We start from the raw sequence: 15940 nt of genomic DNA, 5'->3' as shown, positions 1-15940 counted from the left end.
AAAATAGGCATTTTCAAAATTATATAATAAATGATCTGTGGAGTATTTTGAGCTGAAACTTCAGAGACACATTCTGAGGACACCAGAGACTTATGGCGCTTTTCCACTGCGTGGTACGGCACGGCACAGTTCGGCTTGGCACGGTTTGCGTTTCCACTGCAGTTCAGTACCGCTTTAGAGTGGGCGGGATTATTCACATGTCGTTATAGTTGCGCCGCCTCTATTGCCGCGACTCCTGAAAAACGTTTTCATTCCGCGTCGCCCCATCAAGCTCTCGCTGGATCCACTCCTCTGCTATCAACGAGAGGAACGTCTGTACTTCCGCAACAGACAACAAAACTTTTTGGTTGTTAAATAAAAGGTGCGCTCGTTCAAAACAGTTGCGTTCGATCCTTCGCTGGCTGTGCTGATTTAAATCTAGCGGTTCTTTTGTGTTTGTTCAGCCCCAAGTTAAGGGGCTTAATATGTCACCTTTAAGGTATCTAATATTTTGATACTTAATTTCCATGATCTAAATATTTTTAAAAATTAAAAGTTTGTTGTCATTTGGAAGTGTGTAGGCCTTCTTGCATTATTATGCTGTTACATTGATTATATATTCAGTGGCATAAAATGGTCTTTAAAATGACAATAATATCGCTTATCGCAATTATTTCTGGGGCAATATATCGCACAACAAAAAGTTATCGCGACAGGTCTAAATGTGATGAAACCTGATGGATTTTGTTTGGAAGCAGTGGAAGGGTAGAGAAAAGATGTTAGTGTTATAGTGTGACCCAGTCGTTATAAAATGCAACATCTTTCTCGAATTCTCTTTGCCAAACTTTTCCTCTTCTTTTTTCCATTTTTCTCTTTGCCATCTTCCATTTTTCTGGCTCTGATTTCACGCATGAGATCAAAAAACACCTGGAGAGATTATGATGTTTGTATGAATCATTAGCACTGCTAATACAGAATGATTCATTCTGCTCAGTAAAGGGATAGTTCACTTAAAATGAAATATTGTCATCATTTACTCACCCTCAAGTCATCCAAACCTGAACTATAGGGCCTTTCGCACCGCTTTAGTTCCAGAACTAAATGTACAGTACTAAAGTACTGGGACTATTTCCCAGTACCATTTAAAGGGTTGCATTCGCACCGAGAGTGTGTACTAAGAAGTGACGTAAGCCGGTCGACAGCGACGTCATTTGTGCGTGGCGTTCAACAACAGAAACAAAGAACAACATTAACAACAGGAGGATGGAAGCACGGTTAGTACCAGTTGTGCTGGTTAGACCCTGCTCCGGAGTAGGAGCTAATTTGGTTCTCGATAAAGGCAGCCCGGTTACTAAAATCGCACCCAGTTCCGGCGGTGCGAAAATGCCAAAAAGTGGGTAGTTCCACAATTAGTTCTGGTACTATGAAAAGGTTCCCGCGGTGCGAAAGGCCCTATTCTTCACAATTTCTTTTAAAATTCCACAGAAAAAGTCTTGAAACAACATGTGGGTGAATAAATGACCATTTTCATTTTTGACTGAACTATCCCTAAAAGCATCACATGTAATTGTTGCCAAACCAGTTTTTGCAAGACCTACCTTATCTACGTTGGCACGGGTTTTGGCAGAAGTCTCGACGTAGCTGACTGCCCACTGATCTGCTCTGGCCTTGGCCTCCTCCACCCCAACTTGCCGTCGGTCCTCCAAGTCTGACTTATTTCCCACCAGCAGGAAAGGTACGTTCTCCTCCTCTTTTACCCGAAGGATCTGTTCTCTGAAGTTTAGAGATAAAATGAGAAAACTCATGCAGAAAAAAACATTTTGCTGCATGAACATATTTCGCCAACCTTTTGACTTGTACCCTGCAATACCAAAGTCAAAGTCAAAGTCAAAGTCACTTTTATTGTCACATCACCATGAGATGCGTGCCCGCAGTTCACAGAGTTTGTTGTCCAGTGACTGAACGTTAGCCAGCAAAATGGTTGGGAGAGGAGGTCGGAGGGGACGACGTCTGAGTCTGACAAGGACGCCGGCTCTCTTCCCCCTTTTCCGGCGGCGTTTCCTCGGTCGCGACCGTGCGGCCCAGACAAAGGGCTCTGATGCGGTGTCTGTAAACAGAGCGCCGGCGTTCAAGAACTCAAAGTCCGGTTTGCGTTGCGCGACGTAGGAGCCAATGTTTAAAAGCGTGTGTCTATCGTAGACAGTTATACTAACAACATCCAACACGTAGAACAACAAAATAACAAGTAAAACAAACGAAAAACTGCAGAGTTTTCTCGGAGCTCGCAACACGGCTGCCATGCTCGGCGCCATCTTGAACCAACTTTGTGTTTGTGAACCAACTACCAGTGTTGTGTTAATCACCAGTTTTCAAGTCATCTCTCTACCTGAAATCAGCAGTAGCAGCAAAGGATTCAGATTCTGTGATGGAGAACACGCAGAGAAATCCCTCTCCGCTGCGGAAGTAATTGTCCCGAATGGCAGCGTAGTCCTCCTGTCCCGCTGTGTCGAGGATGTCGATCTGAACCTCCTCTCCATCCAGAACCACCTTTTTTCTGTAGCTGTCAGCTTTGGTGGGCTCATAGTCTTCCACAAACTTTGAAAGAGATCAGCACGATTATACTTTGTGGTTAACCTCAATGTACACATGATGTGAAATTCCGAAATATTAAGTCTTACCTCATCGTACATGAATTGCAGTGTTAGTGCTGACTTGCCCACGCCACCGCTGCCCACCATTATTACTTTGTGAAGGGCCAAAGCATTCCTGTTAGCAGCCATGGCTTCAGGCAACGAGAGATGGGTGGCAATGCAGTGAAGAAGTAGTGAAAAATCAGAGGTAGATGGGTATTAAGGGAAACCTAGAAGGAAGAACTTCGAGAAGAAGAGAGCAGATGATAAAGAATGGTGCTTTATGTACAGCAGTAACTATTTTAGTCATTCAGGAACAATTATCAACATTCATTACTAATAATATACCTGCACCCTTTCAAGTGAGTCAGACATGTTTGGGGTGGTACTTTGTCTTCCCATCATTCACCCTGCTAATAATGATGATAACACAGGCCTACTTTCTGTTCGGTCCCCTGAGAAAATGCTAAAACAATGAGGCTTCTCATAAAAGCTTTGTTGGTTCCCTTCCTAACTGACACTGACATCATTGCTTACTAGAGTGAAGCAAAAAATCACATACATTTGTCAATTCTCTTAAAGAACTGTTGATGGTTTGCCCAAAAATGTAAGTTCTGTCATCATTTACTCACCCTCATGTCGTTCCAAACCTGTATGACTTTCTTCTGTGGAACATAAAAGATGATATGTTAAAGAATGTTGATAGCCAAACAGTTTTGGTGACCAATGACTTCCATTGTATAGACAAAAAAAAACAACTAATGGGACATTTCTCAAAATATCGTCTTTTATGTTCCACAGGAGAATAAATTCATACGGGTTTTGAATCAAATAAATGGTGAGTAAGTGATGACAGAATTTTCATTTTCAGGGTGAACTATCCTTTTCAATCTTCCTGTCAAATGTAATCAATGTGGATTCAATTATGATGTAATCAATGTGGAATTATGCTTCCATATAGCCAAATAAATCCAAACTTTAAAACACGAGCCAACTGTCCAGATTGTGAGACTATAGGTCATAGGTGTAATGTGATTATATGTATTGAGTATATAAAGAAAAAACCTCTTTGAAAACCTGAAATCATAGGCGGAGTCACTACACAATCATATAGGATTACTGCTGTTGACTCAAGTGCAGACTGCAAACAACATCAGTTGCTTTAGGTTTACACAGCTCGTCTGTGGTGTATATGGAAAGGGTGTGGCATACCTTATGCAGGATCCTTGACTGCTTCCACATGATTGACGCCACATTAACAAGTTTGTTGGCACAAAGGGTGAGAAAAAAACTGAATGGAATATTTAAATGAGCACTTGATTAATGGGGCATCACATTTCTATAAAGGTGCCTCAGTAGGCTTTTGTTTGTGGCCCTGGTTCATTTTAATAACACATGAGAATGTTACAGGGTTGCAATGTGGCATAAAGTGTATAGCCATAAAGAGGTTATATCTGTAGCAATAGCCAATAATACACTGTATGGGTCAAAGTTATTGATTTTTCTTTTATGCCCAAAATCATTAGGATATTAAGTAAAGATCATGTTCTATGACGATATTTTGTAAATTTTCGACTGTAAATATACCAAAACTTAATTTTTGATTAGTAATATGCATTGCTAAGAACTTCATTTGGACAACTTTAAAGGCGATTTTCTCAGTATTTTTATTTTTTTATTTTTTTTGCACCCTCAGATTCCAGATTTTCCAATAATTGTATCTCAGCCAAATAAGATGGGATCTCATCTCAATTTTGACCCCCAACTGACCCTTATGACTGGCTTATGACTGGTTTTGTGGTCCAGGGTCACAATTTATGAATAGTTACACAGGTTCCAACGGCCTTTATATGCAGCAGCATCATTTAAAATCTAAAATATGTGCTGTTAGAGTCGCTATAATGTAACTGTATGTGCAGATATCTTTTACGAACGGTGCGGAGGACTTATTTCTATGACAAATAAATAAACAAACTTAACTTTTTAGATTATTTAAAAAAAATGTTTTCCTTGTTTTATTGTTGTGATTATTTTTTATGATTATTTTAATTCCTTTTATGTAAAGCACTTTGAATTACCATTGTGTATGAAATGTGCTACATAAACTTGCCTTGCCTTTGGGTCGTGATCCATTCCATAACAATTGAACAACGGCTACAATACATGCGCGTGATATTTGACACCTGTACAGTCGTTTACAGGAAAACAAGACATGCGTGAATTGTATTAATTCACTCAACAGAAACTAGTGAGGGAATTAGGTTATTCTAATGCCGGGGTCCTATCATTCAAAAATCCCGACCATTCAGAAAGTGCTCATTGATACAGCTAATGACTGCTGCTGAGCTAGCAGGCTAACTCAGTTGTGTCAAAATGACAAGCACGAGGGGCTGCTGCTGTAGTTCGCGGGTACTTGGGAGTAAAATCACGACTGATTTTCCTGTTATATTTAAATACTGACAGCGCGCTAACTGCCACTTCCGTGTTTAAGGGAGGATTTGGCTTTAGCACTCCACAGCTAATGGAGAAAACGAACTACTTGAGAACTTAGTACGTGGTGGTATATCAAACCATCTAATACAATAAACGAATGGCAGTGTGCTATCACAATAAAAGTTATAGAAAAAGTGTGTACAAATCAGATACTTACCAAATGAACAGGCACTTGCGTGTTCGGCGTCTTGTTAGCTTTGCAGCTACGAGCAGATTTGTTTTGCTTCAATGCATGACTCAGAAGGGAGCAGTACTGCTGACAGCTTAGGCTGGCTGGGCTTGGTCTTCACACAGACTACCAGTTTACTTGTGAATAGAAAGAAAATAATGTTCGTATATGCTAAGACCTGAACGTGTTAAATAATGCCACATAACTCGATGTCTTTCTCAACTACAAATAGTTTAGTGTTGTTTTAAAACTTTATGTAATTCCAGCGTCTTCTTGTCGATGATACGTCTACAGTACCGGGTGTACAGTAGAGACTCAAAGTAAAATGTTAGGTTTTGCGATGTCATTACAAGAAATTTGTCCGCCTAGAGGTCTCCTGGATAACTGTACAGCACCGCCAGGAAGACCAGTAGAATATGCATGTGCTTTTTAATAGGCATGTACTTGTACATTTAGTCATTTAGCAGACGCTTTTATACAAAGCGACTTACAAATGAGGACAGTAGAAGCAATCAAAATAAGTGCTATAACAAGTCTCAGTTAGCCCAATTATATTAATAATTATATAATAAATAAAAGAATAGAATAAGAATAGAGAAAGCTAGTGTTAGAGGCCGTTAATTATAGTAGTTCAACCCCCCAAAAAATCTAGCCACTAAAACTGCTATGTGATTATGAAGTTGACAAATTACATACAGATCTCCTACTGAAGCCCGTAGTGATGGTGAGCTGGACTGTCATATCAGTAACTTTCTAGTTTCATAACTAATAGAATTAAGAAACGTTATTTAGTTAGTTTGTGAAATAAAATATTTATCTCAATCTGAATTTAATTTAATTACCTGCACCATATCATAACAAGAGGCATCTGCAAATAAATGATGCTAGAGCCAACTTTACTTTTCTGAGGAACTATTTCCAATAATTTTTAATTGGTCCTTGGTCTCAAGGACATTTTCATTGTTCTCTGCATGTTCACACAGGTGTCCTAGCAGAATAAACACCTGTGTAGTTCATATTAACAATAAACATTATTCACCAGCAGAAAGTGTCTTATTCTTTATATATTAATTTTAAACAAAGTGTGCAGTCTTTTGATGTTTTGCAGTTTATATCATTTTATTTGATCAAAAATACAAGAACGGTCATATTGTGATATACTATTATACTTTAAAAGAACTGTTTTCTTTTTGAATATATTTTAAAATATAATTCCTGTGATTACAAAGCTGAAATTTCAGCAGCCCTTCAGTGTCACATGATTCTTCACAAATCATTCTGATTGGTTCTCAAGAAACATTATTATCAATCTTGATGACTGCTGCTCAATATTTTTGTGGAAACCATGATACATATCTTTCAGGATTCTTAAATAAATGGAAGGTTCAAAAGAACAGCATTTATTTTGAATAGATATACTATAAATGTGTTAAACCACAACATAACTTGTCTTCAATGAATCACAAGGAGATATTATTCATCATGAGGTAAAGCCATTTGAAGTGTGTTTATTTGGTACTCTGGTGAAAATGGATGTAACAAGATTAACTAAGAAAAATCAGGTTTGTGAAAAGAAACTACAATTTAAAGTAAAATAACCCTGAGGCATGTAGTCGAGAGATTTGAAAATAAAAGTATATGCCTCTGTTTAAACACTGTTTTGACACTATATATTTGATATAATCACACATTTGGTTAATTTGACATCTCTGCTGGCTTTGCATTGAAATGATGCATTCGAGGCACTGAGGTCACTGAGTTTACATAAAGATTGCTGAGTGTCTATATCCAATCAGCTGTGCAATTTATTTGGAACTATGCAGTAGTGCCTCTCACAAGTGTCTGGTTTTAAGCATCATATGTAACTTTAACCATCTTCATACAATATATCTCTGTCAATATCTTACACAAAAATCTCCTGACACATGTCTCATTTACAGCCCTTTTCAGTCATATTGTAGAAGGCAAATATGATGTGAGGGTTGCTGTACTGCACAGGCTGCTGCCGACTGGCCTCAAGGAAATCTTCTGCTTGTCATATCACGCTTTTATCTCCGTACTGGCCACGGCCTTGCCAGATGTTGTGCAGCGCCTCCGGCTTGCGCCCGATGGCTTTCACCCAAGTGTGTCCGCCGTTCGCCACCACGTCGACCACCAAAGTCTGCTTCTGGCCGTCAGGGCCCTCGTACGCGAACACGTGCAGGACGCTCACCACATTCTCTAGATTCTCGGCTGATTCGACGATGGCCCTCAGATGAGTGAGATTGGTACTTTGCAGGTGGGACTCCTTGATCACAACCTTGCCGGCCTCCACCTTCTACAGGAACTTGAGCTCAGCCCGCAGCTTACTGCAGAGTTTAGCACGTCCCTCAACCTCACGGCCTTGGCGACTGCAAATCTTGTCCACTCGCTCAAGCAGCTCCTTGGCTACTCTGATCCGGTCCTGCAGCGTGTTGTAAGTTGCCATTGCTGTTGAACATTATTCCTACAGAATGAGAAAGAAAAAGACTTAAATAATGACCACAGAACTGTGACAACATGTGTATGTTTGTATACTACATTTATGAATAATAGCTAATGCTTAGAATTCCTAAAAAAATCAGTTTTACATAGAAAATTACAATTGAAGGAATAGTTCAACCAAAAATTTTAATCTGCTGAAAATGCACTCACCCTCCGGCCATCTAAGATATAGATGTTAATAATAAACCACGGATTTGTTCCTTACAAACATTCAGCTTTTCATTTCACAAGACTTTAATTGATGGACTAGAGTCCAGTGGATCATTGTGATGTTTTTATCAGCTGATTGGACTCTCATTCTGATGTCACTCATTCACTGCAGAGTGATGTAATGCTAAATTTGTGATGTTTTTATCAGCTGATTGGACTCTCATTCTGATGGCACCCATTCACTGCAGAGTGATGTAATGCTAAATTTGTGATGTTTTTATCAGCTGATTGGACTCTCATTCTGATGGCACCCATTCACTGCAGAGTGATGTAATGCTAAATTTGTGATGTTTTTATCAGCTGATTGGACTCTCATTCTGATGGCACCCATTCACTGCAGAGTGATGCAATGCTAAATTTCTCCATCTCTGTTCAGATGATGAAACAAACTCATCCATGTCTTGGTAAACATTCAGCAAATTTCCACTTTTGGGTGAACTGTTCCTTTAAATCAACATAAGCGTTTGAAATCTAGAATTTTCTGGGTCTTGTATGATTCAAACAGAAAATGGAACGGAAATGGACAAGACCTCCCGAGATTTCGCTTTTTAAAATAAACCATTAATGGCAGCAAAAGCAAGATACAGGACTATTTTAAGTAGCAGAATAAACAAACATCATAGTACTTAAATGAGAAGGTCTATAAATATGAATAAGTTCGCTAAGGCGTGGTTTTAGCGCAACACTACTGAATACTACATACATAAACATAAAGCCTTCTACACATTCTTACGAGAATATCAATCAGTGCCCAGATTATCGCGTTGTTTTTACACACCGGCTCATAAATACGTGGGCTTGTCAGCTTGCTTGGTTAAAGCCATGGTTTTCTACATACCGGTGACATTTCTTCCTGTTTGCTTTAAATAAGAGAAGGATAACAGTTGACCGTTTAAGTGAAGAAAAGCGAAGTTATCCGGAAACTATGAAATACTTACAGCATATTCAGGTTCAAGTTCTGCCTCTTCTGTTGTGGGCTGACGCTTTTCATCCACGAGGTAGAGGAAAGTAGTGCTGTCATAAAGAGTTTGTGTCGCCACCTAGCTTGGAGGTTATGAATTGTGTGACATGTTAGTGAGTTTCAGTAGTATACCAATTATTGTTAATTTCCCCTTTAATTAGGAACAAACGTAGCCTATTGATATTGTGGAATTTTATATTTTGAAGATGTATTTTATATCTAAATTTGAAGATGTACTTGACATCTAAATTCCATATTCTTAGTCTATTGGTCGATTTTCTTTACCAGTTCCTCCATTGCATTACATTGTATAAAAATAACCACTATGGCAAACCGTTTTAACAATTATTCTTTTAAAATTACTAGCATCTATTTCTATTTTACTATTATTGTTATTATTATTATTATTATTGTTGTTGTTATTATTATTATCAGTGTTCGAACTGTACCGTGGACTTTGGGGGAGCCCACTTGTTTTTTTTTATGGGGGGGGGTCGTGCGCGTGCCTCAAAAGAGGGCTTACAATGACTTACAAAGATACATAACAGCTACAAGTGTATGCACTACTTGCTTTATGCAAGCAATGTTTTCAGGGGAGCCCATGTCTTATTAAGGGGAGCCGAGCTCCCCCTAGCTCCCCCGTAGTTCGCACCCTGATTATTATTATTATTATTATACTAATAAGCAGTTCAGTAGTAGGTTAGTAGCATTTTTTAGTTTCCTATCTGACGACAAGTAAATAATAATGTAATGACTAATCAGAATAAGTATTTTATTGGTCAATCAAAATCTTACCACTGAAATTAAATTTGTTGTATCAACTGGAATATAGGCTACATTAGAGAGTTTTTAATAAATAATTTTAATTATAGATATTAACTTTTTTGACTATCTAAGAAATAAGTAGGCCTACTAATAAATAGTAAAACTAAAATGTCTGAGCAAAATTAGTCATTAATAAAATGAATGACAATTTGCCATTTGTAGTAGCAATGGAATATTTAATTGTCAATTTATTGAGATAAGTACAGTGACTAATGGAATATATATAAAACGTGGCACTACTAGACACTACCTTTTGTAATAAAAGGTTTCTTATGTAACCTGACTTTTAAAAATCACTTTTATTAAATCACTTTTATACAAATCAGTTTGAATTAAAGGGGTCATATGATGCGATTAAAATTTTTCCTATCCGTAATTATGTCCCCACTGGATGCAACAAATGCCTCATTTATAATGGGTTTTCATGTTTTTGAATCATCGCTCCGGCCTGACGGCATCACAGTATGGTAAGGGGGCGTAACATTTCCGTCACACACTAGAGGTATTCGACCAATCACAACGCACTGGATAGCTGGCCAATCACAGCACACCTCGCTTTTCAGACTGATGAGCTTTGTAAAAATCGACACGTTTCAGAAAGGCGGGGCATAGAGGAGAAACAATAATGTACAGTATGTGGAAAATAATGTGTTTTTTTTTACTTTAAACCGCATAAACACATTTCATTACACATCATATGACACCTTTAACATTGTGTATGAAGTTAATTGTGTACTATATAAATATAAACTTACTTGCCATACCCAGGCTACTACTATATAGTGAACCGCTATAGTAAAATAGAAAAAAATAGTAGTTACTAAGTACTACAGGCAATTAAAAATATGTACTAGTAATATTAAAATAGTTGTCCTTCAACAATGCATGTTAAAACGGCTTGCCACAACATTAGACATCGTGGCTTTAAAAGCATTGCGTTACTGTACAGGAAAGAGGGAGGATATTAGGTCAAAGTGACTCGCGCTCGCAGCAGACGCTCATGTACTCATGGTAACAGATTCTGCAAGAGCGTATGCGTGCTCCTGATGTATCTGGTTTCCAGTCTCTCCTTTGGATGACTGGCTGTCTGGAGACGAACAGCTTTTAACATGAAGAAAATGCATAGCCAACACTGTATCTGAAGCAATACAGTTTTAAAACTGACGTTTGTGGAACTGCGTTGAGTTTTAACCGATTGCATAATAGTTGCTCAGACTTTTGCCATTATTTCTACTTTTCTAGTTGCATTACAGGATCGAACTGTATCTGGAAGCAGTCTTTGGCGGATTTTCATCACATCTTTTCTTCAATCGTATGTGTTTTACGCATATGGATACTTTTCCGGAGCGCAGACGGTAGATTATGCATTCCACAGGATGGGTGCGAACAATGGGAAACAGAGCGGGAGTGAAGGTGAGTGCCAGAATCAAACTCTCACAGCCAGCCACAATGCTGCTTTTCCACTGTTAAATCTCGGTGTACAGCAGCCATAGTTGTGTCAACGTCACTATTCCCCCTTATTCTTTGTGGGCAACACTAGCTTTGCAGAAATCTCTTGTATCAACTATATTTTAGAGCATACTTGTCATTTTCTGTTATAGGTTTTGATACATTTTAAGGGACCCTTTAAACTTGCAGTTAAAAGACTTTCTGATGTTTCTGGCATTGGGCCATTAAATACACATATCACATGAATATATATAATAGAAATATATATTATGTCAGAATAATTATAATTCTCCCACATTTGTTTGAACTGCATTTTGCTAGATTGAACCGAGGAAAGCCCTGGTGCTTAAATAGTTAATTTTCTGCATAGGAATATAGAATTCATACATTAGAATGTCACCATTAGCCTACTTAAAACATGCCTAAAACAAATGTAAATGTAACATTATTCATTGTTTTTAATGTTTGAGAATTTTGGTGTTTATGCTTAACAATCCAGCTATAAATATAAATATTTATAAGTAAGTGCCTTACATCTAATTTTTGTTGTCCAATTCATTAAGTATAAATGCACATGAAAGGACTCATATCCTTCTCTGTTTACCTTTTGTCACAGACAAAAAGAAGATGTTGTTGCTGCTTTAAAAAGGAAGCATGGTTCTTAAAGTAGATTTATGAGACCTAAAGAGCTTTAGGTTTGGAGCTAGTAAGAAACGAGTGTGTGCTGACATCAGAGTGCACAATGCAATGGTTTTACTAAAGTAACCATCAACAGAGGGTGTGTGTACTTCAATAAGCTGTGAATCATGGCCTAACACATACCATCATTTTAGCTTGTGGGCAGATTTCTGCATTTTTTCCCCAACATATAGGAATATGACAGCGATTAGAGGTCAGGGCAGAGACTGACCAGTGTCCATTAAAATATTAATGTTGAAGGTTGCTACTGATTGTGTCCTAATAACCATGAGCATTCATGCCAGAGATTTTGCTCTCACAGAGTGAGTTCTTGGCTGCGTGAGAGACTTCTCAGATTTCTCTGGAAGGTCAAGGTTTGGCCCTCAAGACTGGCATTCAGTGAGAAAACCAACAACTCCCCACACGCAGCTCTCCAATTTACATATTTCACATATCACAATCTTTTGCAATGTTTGCTGTTATCTTTCGCTGTTGAGATCCTTACAAAGTTGATGTTGTCTACTGATTAGTTTAGCTATTTCTACTTAGGACCTCCCTTGATTTAATTAAACATAATTAGACAAGATGATGTCTGTGTTTCATTCAAATGCACTACATTAAAAACTGCAATTTGTAAGTCAACAAATAGTAAATATACACTTTTCCACATTAAGTGGTATTTAAGTGGCTTCAATGCATTAAATACTTAGATATAGTCTCACTTGTGAGATGTTTTTAAATAATTCCAGTTTTTCAGTTTTTTCTGTTTTTCAGCATTGGTTTTTTTTACAAACAATACAGTATGAGCACTTAATGCATCATGAATGCTTTAAAGCAAATGTTTGTTCATGTTTAATATGAACCTCTAACAGAGGGAATCACAGTCAAAGACCATATTTTCTTCCTCAAAATAATATCAGGATGTTCTGGATCTATTCCAGTGCAACCATTTTTTTTACCTAAATAAGTTATCCAAAGGAAACCAGTCAAACATATAGTGAATAATAACAAAATAAATCAAGCCAACACCAAATAATACAATGATTGTCTTAAGGATGCTAAAAGGGCCTTTATTTTTTAAGTGTTCAGTCACATACTGTATATGAACATAGAACTAATTTGGTTGGTAATTATATGTAATTGTAACACTGCAATCTTTGGAACTGGTTTAGAGAGTCTTTCTATCTAACATTTGTACCTTGCATATAAAAAGATAGTTAAAAGTCCACACTGTTTTTATTATGAATATCTTGCTCCTCATAAAGTAAGCCTGTATTCAGTGTTCTCTCCATAATCATAAAAAGCGCTTGCTTATTTTTTCAAATTTCATGCGAATCATATGGTTGAGCATCTATGGCAATAGCTTTGTAGAATTCCATCAATGCCATGTTCGTTCAGTCAATTAATCTCATTAGCAATGAAGCACATTCTTCAGAGACAATGAACAATAAACAATGCATGTGATGTAACCAGACATTGCATTGAAGGTGGGTGTCTGAGCAGATTCCACTTTGGTTCACTGATTTCACTGATCATTTAAAAAAACGGGCCTGAAATGTCTTTAGTGATATCACTAGAAGACTATTTAGTGAAAAACAGGTTTGTTTACAGAGCAAAACACATTTTTTGCTCAGCATGTGGAAGCTCCATCAGTCAGGCCATTTATGGTCAAATAAAAGCTTATGTGAACTCGGGTTGTGTTTTCTCTCTCATCGAGCCTGTAAACATGCCTCATATGTGACCTGATGCTCTCAAGTGCCATTGAAACAAACAGGAGTGTTTAGGAAACTTTCACACCAGGGCATGTTGTTTTAGGTTTACCGTTATCCAAAAAAAAAAAAAAAAACAGAAATACATTTGTTCTGCTGGTTATTGGCAAAATAAATGTGGAATCAGCACGACTAATCAAACTGCAAATACAAAGAAACATGAGGCTAAGGTTTACTATTGTGGCTTTCCTCATTTGGAATCAACTTTTTCAGATATTATAAAATAAAAGGCTTCTCATGTTACATTCCAAAAAATGGCATCATCACCAAAAAAGTTCTTTTGGCTTCTAGTTTTCTAGTAACTTTTATCATCTTTATATAACATGGAATTTTTTAATGTGATCAACTCAACTGAACGGTACCTCATCTTGCACTCTTAATTCAAATTTAGCTGGGCCTGTGTTTTTTTGGGCACAGTTTTTCCGTAATGTGATTTGTAAAAAGCTTCAGCTTTCTTTTTTTTTCTTGTCCCTGCCATTGGGGAGTCTCTGTGGGAGGCATCTGGTTTGTTATTCTAAGTTTGTGATGGACAGAAAAAGAATGCCTGGCATTCATCGTAAGATTTGGTGAACCCTGTTGCATTCATTTTTATTATAGGCCTATTTATGTTATTTATGCACGCTTGACAGATAAAATAAAGTCTTGATATTTAATGCTGTGTTTTGTGTATTGTGAGCATTGTATATGTAGAGATGTGCAAGTATGCTAAATATAAGCTGATTGCATACAGTATCTCTTTCTATGGCTTTTGCTTTTTGAGGCTAATATGTTGATTCTCTATTAGTGTTGTTGCTCTGGGTGTCCTGATGTGTCCTGGGGTGTTCTTTGTGATTTTAGGCAAAGGCAGTTCCAGTATTTCCTCCGACCTGAGTTCAAGTACAGATCAGACATCAACCAAAGCTCCAAAGAATGCAGCTACCAGTGAAGGTAGGCATATGGTCTTCATTAACCATCACTAGCTTGCCTTTTGTTTTTTCTTGTTTTGCTCCTTTTGACTTGTTGATTATTTTGGTGGACTTTTTTTGTGAGGCTATAAAAACTTAAAAATAAACTGGCCATCACAAACACTCTGGACTTTTTTTTTTATCCCTTTTCTCTTTTTTATAATCTAGTCTCCAAATCTGATCCAAATCCATAGTGGTGTTTAGAGTTGCCTCGGGGGGAAGAATCTGACTGGGTGTGTTTGGGTGAATTGTGTGAATGTTTATGAAAATAAAAAGACAAATGCTGGGGATCTTGTGAGACTGGCTTTTGAGGCCCTTTTTCTTGCAAGGCTTTCTTTGTTTATTATTCTGGGTGGGATTTATTAGAACACCGTTGTTGGTATGATTCTGCTCTAATAAATCATACCCAGAATAAACAAATGATGATTCCAAACAAACCCCATAATGTCAAAATTTGTGTTTTGTGGCTTTCAGTCCAAGTCTGTTAGCTTTGAGGTCATATATACACTACTGTTAAAAGGTTTAGGGTCATTAACTTGAAGAAAAAAAAAGAAAAAAAAAAAAACTTTAATGAATTAAATTGATCAAAAATTTTATTTTACAAAAGATTTATGCTGCTGAACTTTCTCTTCATCAAAATATCCTGAAAAAAATGTTTAATGGTTTCCACAAAAAACATTAAGCAGCAACTCAACATTGAAGATAATAATAAACGTTTCTTGAGCATCAAATCAGCATATTATGATTTATGAAGGATCATGTGACACTGAAGACTGGAGTAATGATACTGAAAATTCAGCTTTGCATCACAGGAATACATTACATTGTAAAATAAATTAAAAGAGAAAACCGTTTATTTAAATTGTAAGAATATTTCACAATATTACATAAAAAAAAAAATAGTGTACTTTTTAAATTTGAAACATTTAAAATTTGCAGTCTCTCACATCAAGGAAACTGGACCAGAATTATTGATGATGCATCCTGCACTACACAGTTTATTGTCCAATCAGATACTTAAAGGGGTCATATGATGTTGCTAAAAAGAACATTATTTTGTATATTTGGTGTAATGAAATGTGTAATGAAATGTGTTTATGTGGTTTAAGGTTCATTATTTTCCACATACTGTACATTATTGTTTATCCTCTATGCCCCGCCTTTCTGAAACGCGTCGATTTTTACAAAGCTCATCGGGCTGAAAAGCAAGGTGTGCTGTGATTGGCCAGCTATCCAGCACATTGTGATTGGCCGAATACCTCAAGCGTGTGACGGAAATGTTACGCCCCTCACCATACTGTTGATGCCGT

The 15940-nt window shown here is 37.3% G+C and overlaps 2 protein-coding genes and 1 pseudogene across 7 annotated transcripts in view; 1 reads left to right on the top strand and 2 right to left on the bottom strand.

Annotated features, from left to right (window-relative positions):
• Positions 1-635: 635 nt before the first annotated feature.
• LOC107688427 (ras-related protein Ral-A) lies at positions 636-5662 on the bottom strand. Of its 6 annotated transcripts, none has more exons than XM_016486085.1 (6): positions 5260-5662; positions 3822-3839; positions 2658-3064; positions 2366-2574; positions 1578-1752; positions 636-906 (listed from the first exon to the last, which is right to left on the bottom strand). In XM_016486085.1, exons 3-6 carry the CDS (start codon positions 2757-2759, stop codon positions 784-786), a joined length of 609 nt encoding a protein of 202 aa, XP_016341571.1. In that variant the 5' UTR covers positions 2760-3064; positions 3822-3839; positions 5260-5662; the 3' UTR covers positions 636-783. The 6 variants fall into 6 exon arrangements, with proteins under 6 accessions (XP_016341571.1, XP_016341570.1, XP_016341569.1 ...); XM_016486084.1 differs by lacking the exon at positions 3822-3839 and having other exon boundaries at positions 2658-2852; positions 2958-3274; XM_016486083.1 differs by lacking the exon at positions 3822-3839 and adding an exon at positions 3242-3274.
• A 1282-nt stretch (positions 5663-6944) lies between these two features.
• Positions 6945-9007, bottom strand: LOC107688528 (UPF0415 protein C7orf25 homolog; annotated as a pseudogene).
• A 5371-nt stretch (positions 9008-14378) lies between these two features.
• Positions 14379-15940, top strand: part of LOC107688519 (F-box/LRR-repeat protein 7-like) — a 31954-nt gene continuing 30392 nt past the window's right edge. The window contains exons 1-2 of the mRNA XM_016486211.1: positions 14379-14386; positions 14471-14613. Of these exons, the coding sequence (XP_016341697.1) occupies positions 14379-14386; positions 14471-14613 (151 nt within the window). The remainder of the gene's footprint in view (positions 14387-14470; positions 14614-15940) is intronic.

The sequence above is a fragment of the Sinocyclocheilus anshuiensis genome, unplaced genomic scaffold, assembly GCF_001515605.1.
Source record: "Sinocyclocheilus anshuiensis isolate Anshui unplaced genomic scaffold, SAMN03320099.WGS_v1.1 scaffold329, whole genome shotgun sequence".
Taxonomy (NCBI): Eukaryota; Metazoa; Chordata; class Actinopteri; order Cypriniformes; family Cyprinidae; genus Sinocyclocheilus; species Sinocyclocheilus anshuiensis.
The sequence above is the reverse complement of the archived record's forward strand: the minus strand, read 5'-3'. Positions and strand labels throughout refer to the sequence as shown.

Bases quoted from the DNA above. Each gene is read 5' to 3' on its own strand.
- LOC107688427 (XM_016486085.1), bottom strand. From the start codon at position 2,759: ATGGCTGCTAACAGGAATGCTTTGGCCCTTCACAAAGTAATAATGGTG. The intron at 2,575-2,657 runs GTAAGACTTAAT...TCTCTTTCAAAG, and splicing joins TGCAATTCATGTACGATGAG to TTTGTGGAAGACTATGAGCC. The intron at 1,753-2,365 runs GTAGAGAGATGA...TCTAAACTTCAG, and splicing joins GCTGCTACTGCTGATTTCAG to AGAACAGATCCTTCGGGTAA.